The sequence below is a fragment of the Anolis sagrei genome, chromosome Y, assembly GCF_037176765.1.
Source record: "Anolis sagrei isolate rAnoSag1 chromosome Y, rAnoSag1.mat, whole genome shotgun sequence".
NCBI lineage: Eukaryota > Metazoa > Chordata > Lepidosauria > Squamata > Dactyloidae > Anolis > Anolis sagrei.
Genome location: NC_090035.1, coordinates 51414996 through 51434632, shown reverse-complemented (window position 1 = coordinate 51434632; position 19637 = coordinate 51414996). Strand labels below are relative to the sequence as shown.

At 42.1% G+C, this 19637-nt stretch overlaps 1 protein-coding gene across 1 annotated transcript in view; it reads right to left on the bottom strand.

Annotated features, from left to right (window-relative positions):
• The window catches only part of LOC137095312 (macoilin-like), a 393189-nt gene that overhangs the window by 39685 nt on the left and 333867 nt on the right, over window positions 1-19637 (bottom strand). Inside the window, exons 7-9 of the mRNA XM_067461783.1 lie at window positions 11484-11642; window positions 8228-8410; window positions 1438-1558 (exon numbers count right to left, since the gene is read on the bottom strand). Coding sequence (XP_067317884.1) covers window positions 1438-1558; window positions 8228-8410; window positions 11484-11642 — 463 coding nt within the window. The remainder of the gene's footprint in view (window positions 1-1437; window positions 1559-8227; window positions 8411-11483; window positions 11643-19637) is intronic.

The following is a 19637-nucleotide window of genomic DNA, read 5'->3' as shown; positions in this document are numbered from 1 at the left end:
GCAAGTATTAAAGATTTCCCCTGACCCATTTCTATTTATCACAGGATGCTGAAACTGCACATGTGTAATGATGTAAGTCTCTATAGGTTACATGGCAATTTACAACTTGGAGCTGATAACAGTTTTGATTTTACAGGTGCTGAAGTGGTGTGAGGTTTGTTAATGGACCCAGTGGAATCCAGAGCAGTCCTCAAGTTTCTTGACTTGAAAGGCTGCACAGCAAAGGAGATGTTCGATGAGATGGAAGAAGTTTATGGTGAGAATTCCCTATCATATAATGGAGTCAAGAACTGGAATCGTCAATTCAAATGTAGTCAGACATGGAAACAGCTTGAATTCCAAGGTGACCCCACTCTGCAATTGATGAACATTCCATCCAGCAAGTGGAGGTGGCCATTTTGGAAAATAGCCACATAACCATTCGCCACCTAGCCCAAAATGTCAAGATTAGTGTGGGGTCCGTGGAAAAAATAATCCAAGACTATCTTCACATACATATGGTATCTGCCTGCTGGGTCCTCCAGCTGCTCACACTTTTCCAGAAGCAGGAACGAGTCAAATGCCCTCAGGCTCTATTGACAATGATGTGCCATGAAAACCCGGAGGACTTTTTCAACAAACTGATCGCACAGGATGAAGCTGGGTCCATCACTCTGATCCTGAGATTAAAGTCCAATCGATGCAATGGAAGCATCATGACTTACCACCTCCAAAGAAGGCACATGGTCAACTCTTGGCAGGCAAGGTCATGCTCACAGTATTTTTGGACCAGCACAGAGTGGTATTGATGGATTTCCTAGCAAAGGAGACCATGATCATTGGGGCATACTAAGCTTCACTGCTGCAAAAATAGTGGGAGCCCATTAAAACCAAAAGATGTAGCATGCTCACCAAAGGTGTTCGCCTTCTGCAAGACAATGTCCCAGTTCACAACTCATTTTTGAAGGGAAAGCATTTCTCAAATGACGAGACTCTGATTTCTGAAGTCACAATGTGGCTTTTGGAGCAACCTGTCGACTTCTACAAGTGAAGTGTTTGCAGTTGCTTAAAATGATGGGAGAAGTGAGTGTCTCTAGGTCGCACCGATGGAGGGAAGGACTCATAACTATGCCAAGTTTCATTGCTTTCAGTCCACAGGAAGTGGTCAGGGGAAATCTTTAATGAATGCCCCTTGTAAAATGGTGATTAAGCGATGTTTCACAGAAAGCAAGCAGGAACGTCTCCCTCAAAAAAGACGTGAGTATAACAAACAAAAGAAATTAGCTAGATCAGCTTGGTTTAGGATGAGAAAAGAACACACAATCCTATGCACTTCTCAAACACTAAAAATCTTATTGATAAAGCCCAAGAGTATTCACTCTATCCTGGAGAGAAGGTCACCCCAGAATGCCTATGAACACCAATGAGAAAGATGAAGGCTTGGTGCCTTCTTGTTACCTGAACTTTCATTTCTAGGTCTCGTATCTGATCTTCTTTCACCTTTATGTCGATCGTTAACTTCTTGAATTCTGTCTCCAGGTCTCTTATACGATTTCGTAATGTTTCAGTGCATTCGCCTCTGCCAAGTAAAACAAGAACAGAGAAAAAGAAGTAACTTTCAGTCTGTGCCACTTTTAAGTTTCACAGAAGTGTCAGAACACTGCAGAAATGAAAAAGGTGCCACATTTGCTCTTTCTAGTTCAGTAACAACATAAAAAAATGACAGTCAGCGGGATACAAATGCTTTTGTGAACCACATACTCCTCAGCTAGTTATTGGAAGCCATCTTTCAAATGTGAGTTTCTGTTCCTTGGAAACTGCCAATTTCCTTCCGAAGCTGGAGGGGGAAATCCCTTCTGCATGACACTTCCTTTGTCCTACACTTCACAAGTAAGTCTAACTTCTTAATGCTCTAGGTCAGAAAAAACTGTCAAAAGAGAAAAACCTGACTACACAAGTGCTAAAATGCCTTTCACTGAATAGCGTGCCACACTTAACAGTGATTAAAATCCTCTAATTTAGATGCATTTGTATAATAAAAATACTTCTGATTTCAGCACTGCTTCCATGAACAATAAAGAGTCAGTGTAGAGACTTGGTTGAATCATGTTGGTTGAATCACATTTCAAACTATAATGGAATGGGATGTACACCTTCTATATATCAAACATACACTCTTTCATGTCGAAGACATCAACCTAGTCTTACACCAACATGCTATTTTCATGCACAAGGATATTTATTCCCAACATAGCAGAGAGTACAAAAATGTAATCGAAACCCAGAGTCTCAAATTGTGTAGCCCAGATCAATAATTACTGTATTGGAAAAATATTATAAATATATAAACCACACATCGGAATTTGTACAGAAATACAAAACATCACAGAGTTCTCAGTATAGCACATATCACATGGATCTCAGAAGACATTGGTCAGTCATTGTGATCTGTGAGTGGGAAAAGTGTCATTATGGAAAATTTCTCAGAAATTCCAAAACAAAACAGACATTCCCAAAACAGAGAGGAAGAGTAACATTCTTCCTGAACCCATCTATATAAAGAAAAATGTAAATGTTCATTTGTTCAAAACCTTACATCTCCCAAAATTCTTCACGGAATGCTTTGAAATTCTGATACAACACAGCATTTGATAGGCACATGTTTATGTTTTCACATACCTACTGAAATAAATCAAATGATACTATTATATATATGTCATACCTGTGGCAGGTAATACATGTTTTTTTTCAAAAACAGTGCCATCTTCTGGATGTCAAAGCAACACACACTATCTATATATATAAATTTGTTAGGGGCATCCAACGGAGAAACAAAACTCAAAAAAACCCCAACGAAACTTAACCAAAATTCCCATGCCCATAACACAACCCACAAGGTACAAACATATCTACTCAAAATGAAAAACAACACAACAACACACTCACAAAACAGCAAAACAACAAAACTCAAAAATCCCCCAACGAAACTTAACCAAAATCCCTGTGCCCATAACACAACCCACAAGGTACAAACATATCTACTCAAAATGAAAAACAACACAACAACACACTCACAAAACGGCAAAAGAACAAAACTCAAAAACCCCCCAACAAAACTTAACCAAAATTCCCATGCCCATAACACAACCCACAAGGTACAAACATATCTACTCAAAATGAAAAACAACACAACAACACACTCACAAAACGGCAAAAGAACTGAGCATGCGCATTGGCGCCCAGCCGCAAGTTCCCTGGCGCGCGCACATGGCCTTCCGGCCAACGTTCCCTCTGCGGAAACCATGCCCACTCCAAGCCCCACCGCGCCGCTTCCCGCACACACACACACACCCTGCCGCACACACACACGCAACCCCACGCTCCATCACTTCCCCCACCGCCGCACACACACACGCAACCCCACTCCCCCTGCCGCCGCACACACATGCAACCCCACGCTCCATCACTCCCCCCACCGCCGCACACACACACGCAACCCCACTCCACCCGCCACCGCACACACACACGCAACCCCACGCTCCATCACTCCCCCCGGAGATAGAGAAAGAAGAGGAGAAGGAAAGATGGGAGGGAAGGAAGGAAGGAAGGAAGGAGGGAAAGAAGGAGAGAAAGAGGGAAGATTGGCCACAGCAACACGTGGCGGGTAAAGGTTGTTATTTCTATTATTATTATGATGATGCTATTGTTCCTCTGAGACCCTTTTAGGGGGAATGGGAGAGGTGTCAGGTCCCAGAGGCAATGCACTGCATTATTGTTATTGTTATGATGGTGGTGAAATAAAAGGAAATAAAAAGCGAAAGAAGGAAGCAAACAGGGAGGGAAGAAAGGCAAAGGAAGAAAGGGGGAGGGAATGAAGAAAAGAGAGAAGGATGAAACCAAGTAGTGAAAGAAGGAAAGAAAGAAAGAGGTAGAGAAGGAAGAAAGGAGAGAAAGGGGGAGGAAAAGGGGGAAGGAATAGGTAGGGACCTCTCTTTCATAATAGTCCAGATATCTACCTCAACTTTGATAAGTTTTACTATAGGCCACAGCAACGCGTGGCAGGGCACAGCTAGTACTATATAGTTTAAGATTCTATTCCAATGTTTCCGAATGCATTGCTAAATTGAAATTTGAAATAACTTCAATGCCCCCACCCCTTTAAAAAAGCCCTCACTGTCAATCATTGTCTCATCAGATGGGAGGGGGCCTCCCTCCCTCCTTCCCTCCTCCAATGCCACCCCCAACCTCAGGAATGCCACTGCATGTTTATTATTTACTGCATTGGTGCTCTTTTGAGCACTCTGTGGCTTTGTTTAGGTCCCTTCCACTCAGCTGTATATAATCTACATTGAACTGGGTTACATGGCAGCTTGGGCTGAGATAACCCAGTTCAAAGCAGACATTGTAAAGATGGTTTGCCTTAATGTCATGGGTTATATGGCTGTAAGGAAGGGCCCTAAGTCTACACTGACATAATCCACTACAAAGCAGACATTTTGGATTATCTGCCTTGGTATTCTGGGTTTTAGAGACTGCAATCCCCAATTTGATTGGTGTTTGCTATCTTACTTACTTAGGCGATCCCTCGTTGGATGAGTAAGATGGTCTTCCATTATGGGTTTCCTTGTGGGTCCGTATGTGGCTGTGGGGCCCTATTCTTGCTCTGCATCTTCTTCTGCAGTGTGGGCATTGGTTTCCAGGTGGAAGGCGGTCCTGGTCAGGGTTGGCTTGACGCGCCTTCCTCCTGGCACATTTCTCTCTTTCACCCTCCACTCGTGCCTCCTCAAATTCTGCAGCACTGCTGGTCACAGCTGACCTCCAGCTGGAGCGCTCAAGGGCCAGGGCTTCCCAGTTCTCAGTGTCTATGCCAGAGTTTTTAAGGTTGGCTTTGAGCCCATCTTTAAATCTCTTTTCCTGTCCACCGACGTCCTGTTTTCCGTTCTTAAGTTCAGAGTAGAGCAACTGCTTTGGGAGACGGTGGTCAGGCATCCGGACAACGTGGCCAGCCCAGCGGAGTTGTTGTTGGAGGACCATCACTTCAATGCTGGTGGTCTTTGCTTCTTCCAGCACACTGACATTTGTCTGCTTGTCTTCCCAGGAGATTTGCAGGATTTTCCGGAGGTAGCGCTGATGGAATATTTCCAGGAGTTGCATGTGACGTCTGTAGACAGTCCACGTCTCACAGGCATATAGCAGGGTTGGGAGGACAATAGCTTTATAGACAAGCACCTTGGTATCCCTACGGATGTCCTGGTCCTCAAACACTCTCTGCTTCATTCGGGAAAATGCTGCACTTGCAGAGCTCAGGCGGTGTATTTCGGCGTCGATGTTGATTTTCGTGGAGAGGTGGCTGCCAAGGTAGCAGAAATGAGCAACATTTTCTAATGTTACACCATTAAGCTGTATCTCTGGTATTGGGGAGGGGATGGCTGGTGACTGCTGGAACAGCACTTTGGTTTTCTCGATGTTCAGTGACAGGCCAAGCTTCGTGTATGCTTCCGTGAAGGTGTTTAGAGTGGCTTGTAGATCTTCTTCTGTATGTGCACAGACAACATTGTCATCAGCATACTGGAGTTCTATAACAGATGTTGTTGTAACTTTGGTTTTGGCTTTCAGTCTGCTGAGGTTCTGGGATTCTGAGAGGGTGTCTTCTGAGAGGGGCAGAAGGCGGTTTGTAAGGATTCTTGCGAGGATTTTCCCAGTGGAGGTTAGAAGGGAGATACCTCGATAGTTTCCGCAGTCTGTTCTTTCCCCTTTTTTGAAGAAAGTGATGATGGTGGTATCCTTGAAATCTGCTGGGATTTTCTCGGTCACCTACACTTTTTCTATGAGCTGGTAGAGTTGTTGTATCAGCTCGGGTCCTCCCTCTTTAAAGATTTCAGCATGGATCCCATCCGGTCCGCTGGCTTTGTTATTCTTCTGTTGGCTGATGGCATTGCTGACTTCTTCCAAACTAGGCAGTGCTGCATGCTCATCCCTGGTTTGTTGTTGTGGGATTTGTGAGAGGACCTCTTCGGCCACATTGGAGCTGCGGTTCAGGAGGCTTTGATAGTGTTCTTTCCAACGTAGTGCAATTGAGTTTTGGTCCTTCAGGAGTTTGGTTCCATCTGATGAGCGTAGAGGCTGTATGCCATGGTTTCTTGGTCCGTAGATGACCTTTGTGGCTTTGAAAAATCCCTGAGCATTATGGGTATCTGCCAGGTGTTGGATTTCTTCAGCCTTCTTTGTCCACCAGATGTTCTTGAGTTCTCTTGTCCTTCTTTGGACCTCAGCTTTTGCACTGGTGTAGATCTTTTTCTTAGCAGCACAGTTGATGTCTCTCTGCCATGTTTGGAAGGCTTTCCTTTTCTTGTCAATTAGCTGTTGGATCTCGGTGTCATTTTCATCAAACCAATCTTGATGTTTCTTGGCTTGGTATCCAATAGTTTCTTCGCAGGCTTGGATGATGGAGGTCTTCAATTTGTTCCAATGTTCCTCAACATTTTCGGTGTGTACTGTGGGTAGATGGTCCTTGAGTGCTGTTTGAAGATGGGCTCGTCTGGAGGGCTCCTGAAGGGCTTGGGTGTTCATTTTACGCCTTGTCTTCCTTCCTTGGAGTCTGCGCTTGGGAGCGATCTTGATAGCCATCGAGGATCGGATTAACCTGTGGTCAGTCCAGCAGTCGTCAGCACCTGTCATGGCTCTTGTGTGGAGCACGTCACGGCGGTATCTGGCGCATGTGATTACATAGTCTAAGAGGTGCCAATGCTTTGACCGGAGGTGCTTCCATGATGTCTTGAACTTGTTTTTCTGGCGGAAGAGCATGTTGGTGATGACAAGGTTGTGTTCTGCACATTTGGTGAGAAGCAGAATGCCATTCGAGTTGCTGTTTCCAACCCCGTCTTTTCCTATGGTCCCTGGCCACAGGTCGAAGTCTCGCCCGACTCTTGCATTGAAGTCCCCCAGGAGGATGATTTTGTCCTCCTTAGGTATCCCCGATAGGACGGTGTCCAACTGACAGTAGTATTTCTCCTTAATGTCTTCATCAGCATCTAGTGTTGGTGCATAGGCACTTATGATGGTTGCCCGTTGGTTTTTGGCAAGATCAATTCGGAGGGTTGAGAGTCATTTGTTGATGCCAGTGGGTGCTTCGGACAGATGTTTCATCAGATCATTTCTGATGGCAAAGCCAACTCCGTGCATTCTTTGGTCTTCTTCGGGTAGTCCCTTCCAGAAGAAGGTGTAGCCTCCTTTTTCTTCCTTCAGCTGTCCCTCTCCTGCTCTCCGGGTCTCCTGAAGGGCTGCTATGTCGATGTTGAAGCATCCCAGCTTCCTTGCAATGTTGGCAGTTCTGTGTTCGGGGCGTTCACTGTCACTGTTGTCCATCAGTGTCCGTACATTCCACGTACCGAAGTTCATTTTTTTCTTTTTTTGGCTGCAGGGTGGTGACCCCACTGGATGCGGCAGTCCAGTCAGGGATAAGAGAGGCAGACTATGTTTAGGGCACCTTTTTTAGCCCCCTCCCTGTGTGGGGTGAGCAGAGTGGGTCCTCAAAAGGGCTGCTCAGTCGCGGATACAGCTGCCGAACTATTCAACTGCCTCGGACCTTGAGGTAGAACGAGGTAGAACGACTGAGCCCATACCCACCACTCAGGTGCCAGTCTGTGACTAGGGGCTTCCAGATTTCGGACTGTGCTTGGTCTGGAACCTCCCTCGTGGCCACTCCTGGGAGTGCACTCCAGTTGTTGTGCCTACAGGTTCATTGGAACATGCAAGCCCCCTCACCACAACAAGGTGACAGTCCATCGAGGGGGTATTTGCTATCACTATCAACAAAGTTCAGCGCCAATCTTTACAATTCTGAACTTTAGATCTAGACACGGATTTCTTCTCACATACACAATTATATGTACCATGTTCTAGAGTCGGCAAACCAGACAATCTCTATATCTGCACAAACAATGGAATAACAACAGATATTGTATACTCACAAGAATTGTGAAATTAAATATATGAGAAACCTGTTCTTTTTTTTCCATTTCACCAGAGTGGGCCACAGCAATGCGTGACCGGGGACAGCTAGTATTATACATAAGATTCACAGCCTAAATCTAGGACTGGTGTTTGTATCTTTTCCAACAAGCAGCTATTGAGATTTTGGTAACTGTTGATCATTCCGGAAGCATTTCAACAGAAACCTCTATGCTTTGGGAGAGATAAGAGATAGGATTTAAACAATGAGGACAGCAGAGAGAAGGAATACGAGTACCTGGTAGCAGCAGCAAATACAACCGTACGGGCAGTAGTGGCTTCTTCTAATTTCTTTCTTTTTTTTTCTTCCATCAACTGCTTTTCTACAAAAGTTCGTGCCTCCTGCTCTGCTTTTAACTTTTTCTCCAATTGCCCAATAGTCTGCTTATCTTTTTGCTTCATTTGTACAGCATTATGCAATCTGTAAAGAAAGTAAAAATTAGGACATTTTCTTGCATGCAATATGTGGGAAAAACCATCAGCAGCAAATGTCTTTAAAAGCCTGTTCAGTTAATACTTCTTGTCTTCTGTACCCATCCTGTGCAAATGAAAGCTTATGGGTACTTTCTTCCAGGAAATTAACTCTGTGAAAGTGTGACAATAGAAGTTGTGGTGCCTAGGAATTGTCTTAGGATAAAAGATTCCCTCTGATTCGATATTTTAGATATTTATACTCTCCGAGCTGTGTTGAGTTGGTCATTTCAGATGTGCATAGGTATCTAAACGCATATTACTATAGTGTTATGTATTGCAATATTCAATTTTTTCTTTCCCACCCTCATTTTTACCTTACAGGCACTTTTCTATTATAGAGGCTGTAGTCTGAAAATGGATAATAGGAGTTGTAGGCCTAAAAGAAAAGAGCAGATGCTGCAGTCTTTAGAAAAACAGCTCCTTCCCCAATTTTCTGTGTGAGAAACTAAGAGATAAAAGCCATGTTTGGCCGCTGCTCAAGCAAACCAGGGCCAACACTAGAGACATGAAGTTCGAGTAAAGTTTCCATCTTATCTGTTAGCGTGCATGAAATACAGAAGCAATTAGAATATAATAAGCTAAGAAGAAGCCAGTAAGAAAAGACAAAATGTGAAACCAATCAAATGTGTGTTGTTTCATCCATTGTAAAAATATAAAAGACCGTGGCCCCATTTGTGGGTGCAGCAGTTCTTTTATACTTCAAGATAACTGTTGCCTTTTGCTTGGTCAACAAATAATGCTTTTTTCACTTGATTCAACTTGCCCATGTTTCTATCCTTGCACTGCCCCCTTGAGAGCAGAAGTGAAGGGAACCTCTGACAATGTGAAGAGTTCCCATTTCATAAGTTGGGGGCTCGTCTGGGATTTAGGGGCAGACAGATTAGGATGCATGACAGGACCTTTGGGGTCCACCCACACCCCCCTCAAGGGTTCGAAGGAGCAGCTCACCAAATGAGGTGAGAGTCAGGTGCCTGCAATCAAAGAAAAACCACCTTTGGATGCTCATACTTCCAACTGGCTGTCAATGGGGCATGAGCTGCATTGCATCCATGAAGAAGCAAACGGGGGGGGGGGGAGGGATTCCCCCTTGGAGGAAACCAGGACATCAAAAAACAGGCGAGTATGAAAACAAAGGGGAACAGGGACATTTAGAATAGTTAGCTGAAGACAGGTATGGTTTTGAAAACTTGTAGAGAGAATTTGGTGTCTCTCTGATTGACCCAATAAATGTTTAACCGTAATATAGGTTACTAAAAAACAGCAGATGTCTACTTTGATCCCTTAAGACAAGTTGGACACACATATTGATGAATAATAAAAGGTTCAATGTAGATTGAAACAGGGATTCTGTATTACTTGGGAGACTTAGATTATTACACAGAGTAGTGTAGTTGATGTACCTGTACTCAGTTCAGGAGGTGTAAAGGTTGCATTATTCCCCTTGATCCCCTTGGAAAATAGGATTGATAAAAGCTAATTGACAAAGACATATAACCTGAGGCAGGTTATCTGGCCTCTTCTACAGTTCCATATAAAATCCAGATTATCTGCTTTGAACTGGATTATATGGCAGTGTAGACTCACATAATCGAGTTCACAGCAGATAATGTGGATTATCTTGTGTTGATAATCTGGATTATATGGCAGTGTAGAAGGAACCTAAGAAATTGAGACACATTTTCTAGACAGCTAACTTAAATTTATCACTTCAAGGAAGGTTTATGGGGAATAGTGGCTGAAACGCTATTTGTTTTGTGGATCATTCAAGACTAATCTATTTATTTCAGCAAGAGATGGGGGAGGAAGGCATTTGTGCTGCCTGCTGGAATGGGATGGAAGAAAATCTATGTTATGCAAGGGTTAAATACTGAATCGATATTCTTCCTTGCTGTAAAAGAGAATAAACCCCATTTTAAATGGGCTCACATAGCTGTGATTAGTTTCTATAAATGTAAATATAATGCCCCACAATGAAAACTATTCTAAAATATTCACTTCACTCTTCCCCACAAAGGCAAAAGCATAGACAAAAAGCAGTTTTTAATTGTAAATTCCATAACCTATTGGAAATAAGTGCACCATAATCTTATTGAAAAGGTAAAAAAGATGTCCCATCCATTTGGCAAATGTGAATCTCCATGAACAAATGGAGACCATCTTTTGAAAACCACTAGTCAAGAAAGGCATGGGCTTGTTAGAAATCAACCCTTTGAACAAGTGATATTCATAAACATTCATATAATGGCACACAGGTATCTCAGCTGTTAAACTGAAGAACCATGTCTTTAAACTGCCAAGGATAAAGACATGCCACTACAAAAATATATTGGGTAAGCAGAGGATTGTTGTTTCTTTAAAGTAGAATTTGAAGTTGCAATTGCCCAAAAAATATACACTCCCTTGAAACCTATTAGTTAAAATATGGACTCAAGAGACAAAACCGAAGTAGTCTTCTTTAGAAATAACATCTCAGGTTTACTAACAAACTTCTTGTATATATCCAGCATATTAGTCCATAGTCCAATGTCTTTAAGGATATAGAAATAGTCCAAACTGTGTAATTGTACTCACTGAAGTTTGAAAGGAGGCAAACTGTAATCAAGCTCCATTGAGGTCTAAAAGCATACTACAGTATATAACAAAAATGGAGTCTTGTGTCTGAAGCCTTTCCCACACCAAAGAGGTACAGGCAAATCAAAATGTACATACAACATAGGTTAACAATTATACACATTCACAAACAGTTAGTGGAGGCTTGGAAAGTTGTTATTTCCAACAGTTTTAGCATTTCCACCTACAAGGTATAAGATATGGAGCAAAATTAATGCCACAATCAAGCTAAAATTAGGGCCTTTCAATCTTTGACTGAAATGAATGGAGCTCAGAAGAACATAATGGGCCAGATTGAACATAGAGATGTTTTTTTTAAAGTTTTTATATATATATATATAAAACCAGATTAGTAGTGTAGAAAGCAACCACAGTAAGCCAAACATATTGCAGGGTGGGGCTAAACTTACTTATTCTGAAGCAGCTCATTTTCTTGCCGGAGCTGTCCAATTTCAGACCGAATCCCTCGCTCTGTGCTGGTCAGAGAACTGATCTGACTACGCAGCTCCTGTTCAATCTGCCTGCTTGCCTGCAGGTCCGCCTTCAACTTCTTAATGTCTTGTTCCAACCTAGGACAGAGAAGGGCAACTTAATGAATTAACAGATTGGTTAATTGATGTATTTATCAGGTTTTGAAACAAAACAAAGAAGTCTGCCGCAGACAAATGTAATATAGCCAGATGGTTAACAGGGATTTGACAGTTATACATGCAAATATATTTATCTCCATATATATATATCGCCCCTGGGGGTGCAGCGGGTTATACCGCTGAGCTGCTGACCAAAAGGTTGGCAGTTCGAATTCGAGGAGCAGGGTGAGCTCCTGCTGTTAACCCCAGCTTCTGCCAACGTAGCAGCTCAAAAACATGCAAATATGAGTAGAGCAATAGGTACTGCTCTGATGGGAAGGTAATGGCGCTCAATGCAATCATGCTGGCCACATGACCTTGGAAACGTCTATGGACAATGCCGGCTCTTCAGCTTACAAATGGAGATGAGCACCAACCCCCAGAGTCAGATACAACTAGACTTAATGTCAAGGGGGAAACCTTTACCTTATATATATAGTAAAGAGAAAAGATAAAGATTTCCCCTGACATTAAGTCTAGTCGTGTCCGACTCTGGAGGGTGGTGCTCATGTCCATTTCTAAGCCAAAGAGCTGGCATTGTCCGTAGACAGCTCCAAGGTCATGTGGCCACTAGCATGACTGCATGGAGTGCCATTACCTTCCCACCAGAGCAGTACCTTTTGTTCTACTCAGATTTATATGTTTTTGAACTGCTAGGTTGGCAGAAGTTGGGGCTAACAGCAGGAGCTCATGCCACTCCCCGGATTCAAACCGCTGACCTTTTTTTTTCTGCAAGTGGTTTAACCTGCTCTTTATCTTTGCTGCAATAAAGAGAAAACAACACAGCAAAAGCTCAATGTCAGATAGATTTAGCTTAACATTTTATATTGCAAGGGTATTGTACTTACATGAGTATAATGTGCCATTGAATTTTGAAAGTGCACATTACAAAAAATAGATTTCTTTGAATGTAATGCATCCCACAGTGCAGGTATAGTACATTAGGGAAGCAGGCAGTATGAATGAGGATATCTGGGAAGCTCTAGTTGCTGGGGAGGGGGGGGGGGAGTTGAAAGCTTTGTGATTGAACTTCATGGGACTGGGACTGGGGGATGGGCAAGAGACCTCAAGGGCTGTCCGGGAAGCAGGATCTATGGTGAAGTGCCAAGAATGACTGGGTCATCCGTTGGGCACTGATGAATTTATGTGTGCACTTCTAATGTATCATCAAATGTAATGTGCACATCAATTTTGGCAATCCAATTTAGGCAAAAAAGATGAGCGTTAGACTAAAGTAAATATGATATTTGTTGTCCTTTCAATTTTATGGTTTGCCTAATAAATATACAGCAGAATGACAGGACCTTGGTAAGCTGCAGCACATCACTTATGGAAGTTTCTCCCCAGGAACAGAAACATAAACATGAAAGCGTAGGCAAAGAAAAAATCGAACTACAACGATTGTTAGGCTTTCGAGTAAATGAATGCCAAGACAGCCCATTAATACACATTACAGCACTAACAAGTCTTAATTTAGATATCAATATTTTCTTAGTCCCACAGAGACTGCATGTGACAGCAGGTGTTTTTAAACCCATATCCGACTTCTCTTGAAACTGAGATCATATATGAGACATCCAAACAAACAATATAGAAGCAAGTATAGTGGCAGTTCTGAAACAAAGCAGGAGGAACTGAACTTGGTATTATTGTAGAATAATACCAAATACCAAAGTCATGTGTCCTCTCTATTCTGCCTTGGTCAGACCATTTTACCTGGAATCACACTGTGTCCAATTCTGGGCACCAAAATTGAAGGGAGATGTTGACAAGCTGGAATGTGTCCAGAGAAAGAAGGTGACTCAAAGGGTTAAGGGTCTCAAAAACAAGCTCTATGAGGAGCGGCTCAAATTGCTGGGCATGTTTAGCCTTAAGAAGAGAAGGCTGAGAGGAGACATGATGGCCATGTATAAATATGTGAGGGGAAGTCTAAGGGAGGAGGGAGCAGGCTTGTTTTCTGCTGCCCTGGAGATTATGATGTGGAACAATGGACTCAAACCACAGGAAAGGAAATTCCACCTGAGCATGAGGAAGAACTTCCTAACTGTGAGAGCTGTTCAGCAGTGGAACTCTCTGCCCCGGAGTGTGGTGGAAGCTCCTTTTTTGAAGGCTTTTAAATAGAGGCTGGATGGCCATCTGCCAGGGGTGCTTTGAATACAATTTTCCTTCTTCTTGGCAGGGGATTGGACTGGATGGCCCATAAGGTCTCTTCCAACTCTATGATTCTATGTAGAAGGCCAATTTATAGAAGACAGACTGCTGGGAGGAGTTCCATGTCAGGGAGCAGAAATGAACTATATTAAATATTAGAGTGTATATATTACATCATGTTACCCTGCTCCCTTACATAAAGGTCAAGTGTAGAACTTAATGTGTCGAAGTAGATTGTGCACACAATGATCATGAAATTGGAATAGGATTAAATAGACCCTGAAATCCCTAATCAGTATTTCTAGAACCAACCACTCATATTTAATATATTCCTGCGTTGAGTATCTTAAATGTTGGAGTCATTGTAGACATAAAGTTCTAACAAGGCCCCTTTCCTCATTAAAAACAACTGCCATGGCAGTGCTAATTCAACTTAAGTATCATACCTTGATGATAATAAATGTCTACTTGCCTCCAACGAGGAAGAAGGCCCAAACTAGAGCTTTATGGTCAGAACTGGAAAATTATGCTGCAGACCTCATGGTGCAGAACCCAAATGCCTCTGTAATTATGGGAGGGGATCTCAATGCAAGAATGGGACCTGATGATGCCACACTCTTTAAATGTTACAAAGGCCTTCCTCCTGCCACCGAATATGAGGTTTCACTTCTAACCCGTCCTTCCAAAGATCAAAAAACAAACTTTGCAGGATTGTGTTTGGTGCAATCAACATCACGATTGAATCTCCACATCTTAAATGGTGCTCTAGAAGGTGATCACCCAGGGGAATTTACATATCTTTCTGGCTCTAAAATGAGCGCCATTGACTATATAGCCATCTCAAGGGACCTTTTTCCATATGCTAAAACCTTGGAAGTTAAGCCCAAGTTTGACCTGTGATCATTTTCCTGTCCTGCTGCACCTAAATTCTTTCTCCCAAAATACCCACATAGTGGAATGCTTTCAACCCTCCCTATCACCTCCAGGAGGAACCCATGTCAGGGGCAAATGGACTCGCTGTCTGAACCAAAGAATATCTGAGCTCCTGGCCTCTGAGCAACTAATGGGTCTACAGGCTGCCTTGACATTGTCAACATCCCCCAACATACTACTTAACAACTACATGAACATCACTCAAGAAATACAGATGAACTTAAGGTTTAACAATTTTACATCAAGGAAGCAGCAACAGCAATACTCCAAGCCCTGGTCTGATAAAGATTGTGTTAATGCTAAAAATGCTCTTGTTGCCACTTATCAGGTCTTCATATCCAATACCTCACCATCAGCAGCGCAAGACCTCCTTCAACAAAAGAGGCATTACAAGCAGATGCTTTCATATATAAAAAAGGAAGCCATGAAAAACAACTGGGCTCAACTTATTAAAGCTGTCAGAGAGAAAGATTCAGCCACTTTCTGACATCAAATGCCCAAAGATCTGATCAACCTATTGTGGATTCCCACATCTCTCTGGGGATTTGGGAGGCATATTTCCAGGATCTCTATACGGACACCTCTACTTGAAGGGACTGTCCCAACCTCGATACATAGAACCTTCCACCATAGCCACCTGTATCAGCTACAGAAATTAAGAACCTGGTTGACCAATTACGATCAGGCAAGGCCCCAGGAGAAGATCTTATCCCAGCAGAGGTCATCAAGAAGAACTTGGATTTCTGGACTCCCAGCCTAGTCACTTTTTACATGTTTTGACAACCATGGACAAATCCCCAAGGATTTGGGTCTTGCAATCATTGTTCCCATCTATAAAAAGAAAGGGGATGATTCTGGGATTCCCAGGATGATTCTGGGAATTATCGACCAATCAGCCTCCTTAACACTATCAGCAAGCTATATGCTAGATATCTCCAATGGAAACTCCAAGATTGGTTGGAACAAGAAAGCATATTAGCTGAGGAGCAAGCTGGATTCAGAGAAGGTTGATCCATTAGGGCTGGGCGGTTTCGTTTCGTTAATTTGTAATTCGTTAATAATTCGTTAATTTTTCTAATTACAAAACGATAACGAACCATTCTGGAGCAATTTTTTTAAAAAAACGAATTTTTAAACACGTTTTGTAAATGCTTCGTATTTTGTTATTGTATTCGTTTCATTATTGTTCTGAGGTCATTTTGTTATTATTTCCGCATGTCTGGGGCAAGTATTTTGTTTAATTAGTGAAAAAAAATTATAATATCACACCAACAGTCAACAACAGAGGGAGAGGGAAGCTTCAGAAGTCTTTGGAGGTTTTTTAGCATATTTCACGGTCGCGTCCGCCATTAACGAATCAATTCGTTATTGTTTCGGAAATCGATTCGTTAATGTTTTGTAATTTTTTTCACATTTACGAAATTTTGTAAATATCGAACTTTTTAAAAGGAAAATTTTGTAATTATTTTAAATAACGAAACGCAAAAACCCCCAAAAAACGAATTGATTTTAGAAACAAATTTTTCCATTGTTACCCAGGCCTACGATCCATCATAGATCAGTGCCTAGTGTTGCAACATCTTGTGGAAAAATATTCCTCCCAAAACATAACCTCACTATATGCTGCTTTTATTGACTTTAAAGCAGCATTTGATTCCATCTCGCGAGTTAAACTTTGGGAAAAACTGGAGAGTTCTACAATTGATCACTGTCTATTATATCTAATACACCAACTTCACGAAAAGACCACACTCAAAGTAAGATGCAATCCACAAGGCCACCTCACTGAGGCTGTTGAAACAGGCAAGGGTGTGAAGCAAGGCTGCATCCTGGCCCCTTTGCTGTTCAACTTTTATATAAGCTCTGGACTTCCAGTTAGCGGCTATGGCGGCAGGTCAGGGAAAACTGGAGCTCCGGCTGTAGGTTCCCAACTTGCGTATTGAGAACCATTGGGTAGAGCTTTGGCTCCCCTCTCCTGGTGGATAGATACCGGGGGGAGCGCAAGGACCCGATAGGTTGACCACCTACGCTCTTGCTTACAAGAGGCCACGGAGAGTCTGGGGGGACAAAGGGTGCACGAACGGCTCAGCGAGAAACAGGCTTTCAGCTTGTATTTACTGACAACTCCGCTAACATAACTACTACTGAAGGAATAAATACTTAAAGAAGGCAAACGTAAGTTTTTCCATGGAAATAATTCAACTTTCCAAACGGGGGATATTCCTTTAAAGCCTGTGAAAAAACAAAGACCAAGGACAGTGTTTACCAGCTGTTTCTCCTCTCCTCTCCCCCACAGTAAGGGAGGGCAAGGAGGGCAAGGAGGGCAAGGAGGACAAGGGAAAGACTTTAAAGTCTCTAGACAAAACCTTGGAATAACAACCTTTTCACTTAAAACAAACCAAAGTATAAATACAGTAATACAAGAGACCCGAACCTTGGCGGGGCAAACCCCGAGAGGATTGGAGAGGAGAGATGACGGAGAGGCTGCCCGGGAAGAGAACGAGCCTGCTCACTAGAAGGCCCCATGGAGATTGCACTGTTCCCAGCTTCGCGGCGGATGCCCTGCTCCCTGCTCGTGAGGAGGCTCCTGGGAAGACGCCTGGAGAGAAGGGGGCGGGAGGAGTTGGGAGAGCTTGGAGGCTTCGAGGCTTGGCGGCACCCCAAGCTCTGGGAAAGGACTGGCATCCCGAGGAGTCCCTGGAGGAGACGACCAGCGCGTGAGGCTTGGGGGAAGCAGATAGAAAGGAGCAAACCAGGCGATGCAAGGGAAGAAAGAAAGAGGAAGGAGGAAGGGTAATGAAGGAGTAACAAGGAGGTGACGTGGAAAGAAGGTGCAAGAAAATCTACAGGACTTGGCAGGAAAAAAACACAGGACTGGACTAACAAAATTAAGGATTGGACGCAACGTGAAGAAGGAGACGAAGGAAACAAGAAGGACTAAAGGTGATAGGGAAAAGGGTAGAAAAGGACTAAGACTAAGACAATAAAACCACAACAATAACATAAGATAAATATTTTCAAGCTAACAAATAGAAATACACAGAAACTAATATAGCTGCAAGAAAGAAATAAGAATAAAAAAGAAAATAGACAATAGAAGATAATATAAACACTCCCTTAGCCCAAAGATAAAGTTATTTAAGGTCCCCATATGATCTTATAAGGCACATAGGCTTTAAGGCTTTAAGCCCTACTAAGAAATAATAAGCATTAACACCTAACAATTATTAGTAAGAATTCAGAAAAATGACGACTCCTAAAGCAAAAATAGAAAAGGAGTTAAAAGACCCTAAAAACTTGGGAAGGAGAGGGTCAGGACAAGAGGAAATAAATATGAAGGATATTTGGAAGGAATTACAAAAAATAACAGAGAAAATAACAGAAAACCAGGAAGAAAACCAGAAAGAATTAAAATCAATCGAAGAAAGACAGATCAAACACCAGGCGCAACTTGATTTAATCAGGAAGGAAATGAAAGAAGACATAAATCAAATAAAGAACGACTTAGCTAAGGCTTTCACAGAAATTAAAGAAACTAAAGCTGAAAATAGGAATTTGGGAAAGACTAAAAAAAATCCAAAATAACTTGGAGGAGCTAACAAATAAAAACAAAAAACTAGAAAAGGAAATTGAGAAATTACACCAGAGTGAGATAGAATATTTATTACAATTTAGAAACTTGCAAGAGGAGCCTCAGGAAAACCTGAGAGTTAAGATAATTAACTTAATAGCTACACAACTAGACATACAAGAGGATTGTATAGAAAAAGTAGACCGTACATATCGAATACAATCCGGCTATGCAAAACAAAATAAATTGGCCCGAGATGTAATAATCCGCTTCACGCGGAAATGCACGAGGGATGGGATACTTAAACAAAGCAACAAGAAACCAATATTGTATGAAGGGAAAAAAATATTGTCCTAAAAGAAATACCGCAGTCCTTACCGAACCGGCGGAAAAAGTACACTTTTTTGACTCAAGAGCTAAAAAAGCAAAAAATAAGACTTAGGTGGGAAATAACTGAAGGGCTCATGATAACATACAATGACAGGAAACATTGGATTAAAACTGAAGAGAAGGCTAAAGAATTTCATAGGATGATAAAGAAAGAACAGCATAGTGAGTGCCCCGAACCATCACCTAAAAAAGAGAAAGTGAGGAAACCACCCAGACTAATCTCTCCGGATAAAGAGGAAAATAAACTGGACCAGGCAATGGCAATTACCGATGCAGCAGATGAGGGGGAAATTGTAGAGGAGGAGAGAGAAAACGAAAATGAACCAGATGATGAATGAATCACAACTGAAAATTTACTCTTTAAATGCTAACGGTCTAAATTCCCCTAATAAAAGGAAAATAATTTTTCACCAAATAAATAAAGGAAAATGCCAAATAATAGCTTTGCAAGAGACTCATATTTCTCATAAACACGTAGCGCATTTAGCTCAGAAAAAAATGGGTAAAGAGTTTTATTCATCATATGAAACAAAAAAACGAGGGGTAGTTATATATATGTTAAGGAAGACATTCCAACAGAACTGTCGTTTAAAGACAATGAAGGAAGGGTGGTAGCAATCAAGATTAGTACGGGAAGGGAAAAGACACTCATCTGTAACATATACACTCCAAATGGGCCAAAAACCAAGTTTGTAAAGTTTTTGAAAGAAAACATCCTAAAAATGGAATTCGACAATTTGATAATATTAGAAGACTTTAATGGCATCCTGGATAAAAAATTAGATAAGAGTAACAACACAAATAAAAAAATAAAATATAATGCTACTTTCCCCAAAAGCTTTCTATCGCTTAAGGATGAACTCGATCTCCAAGATGTTTGGAGGTATCGC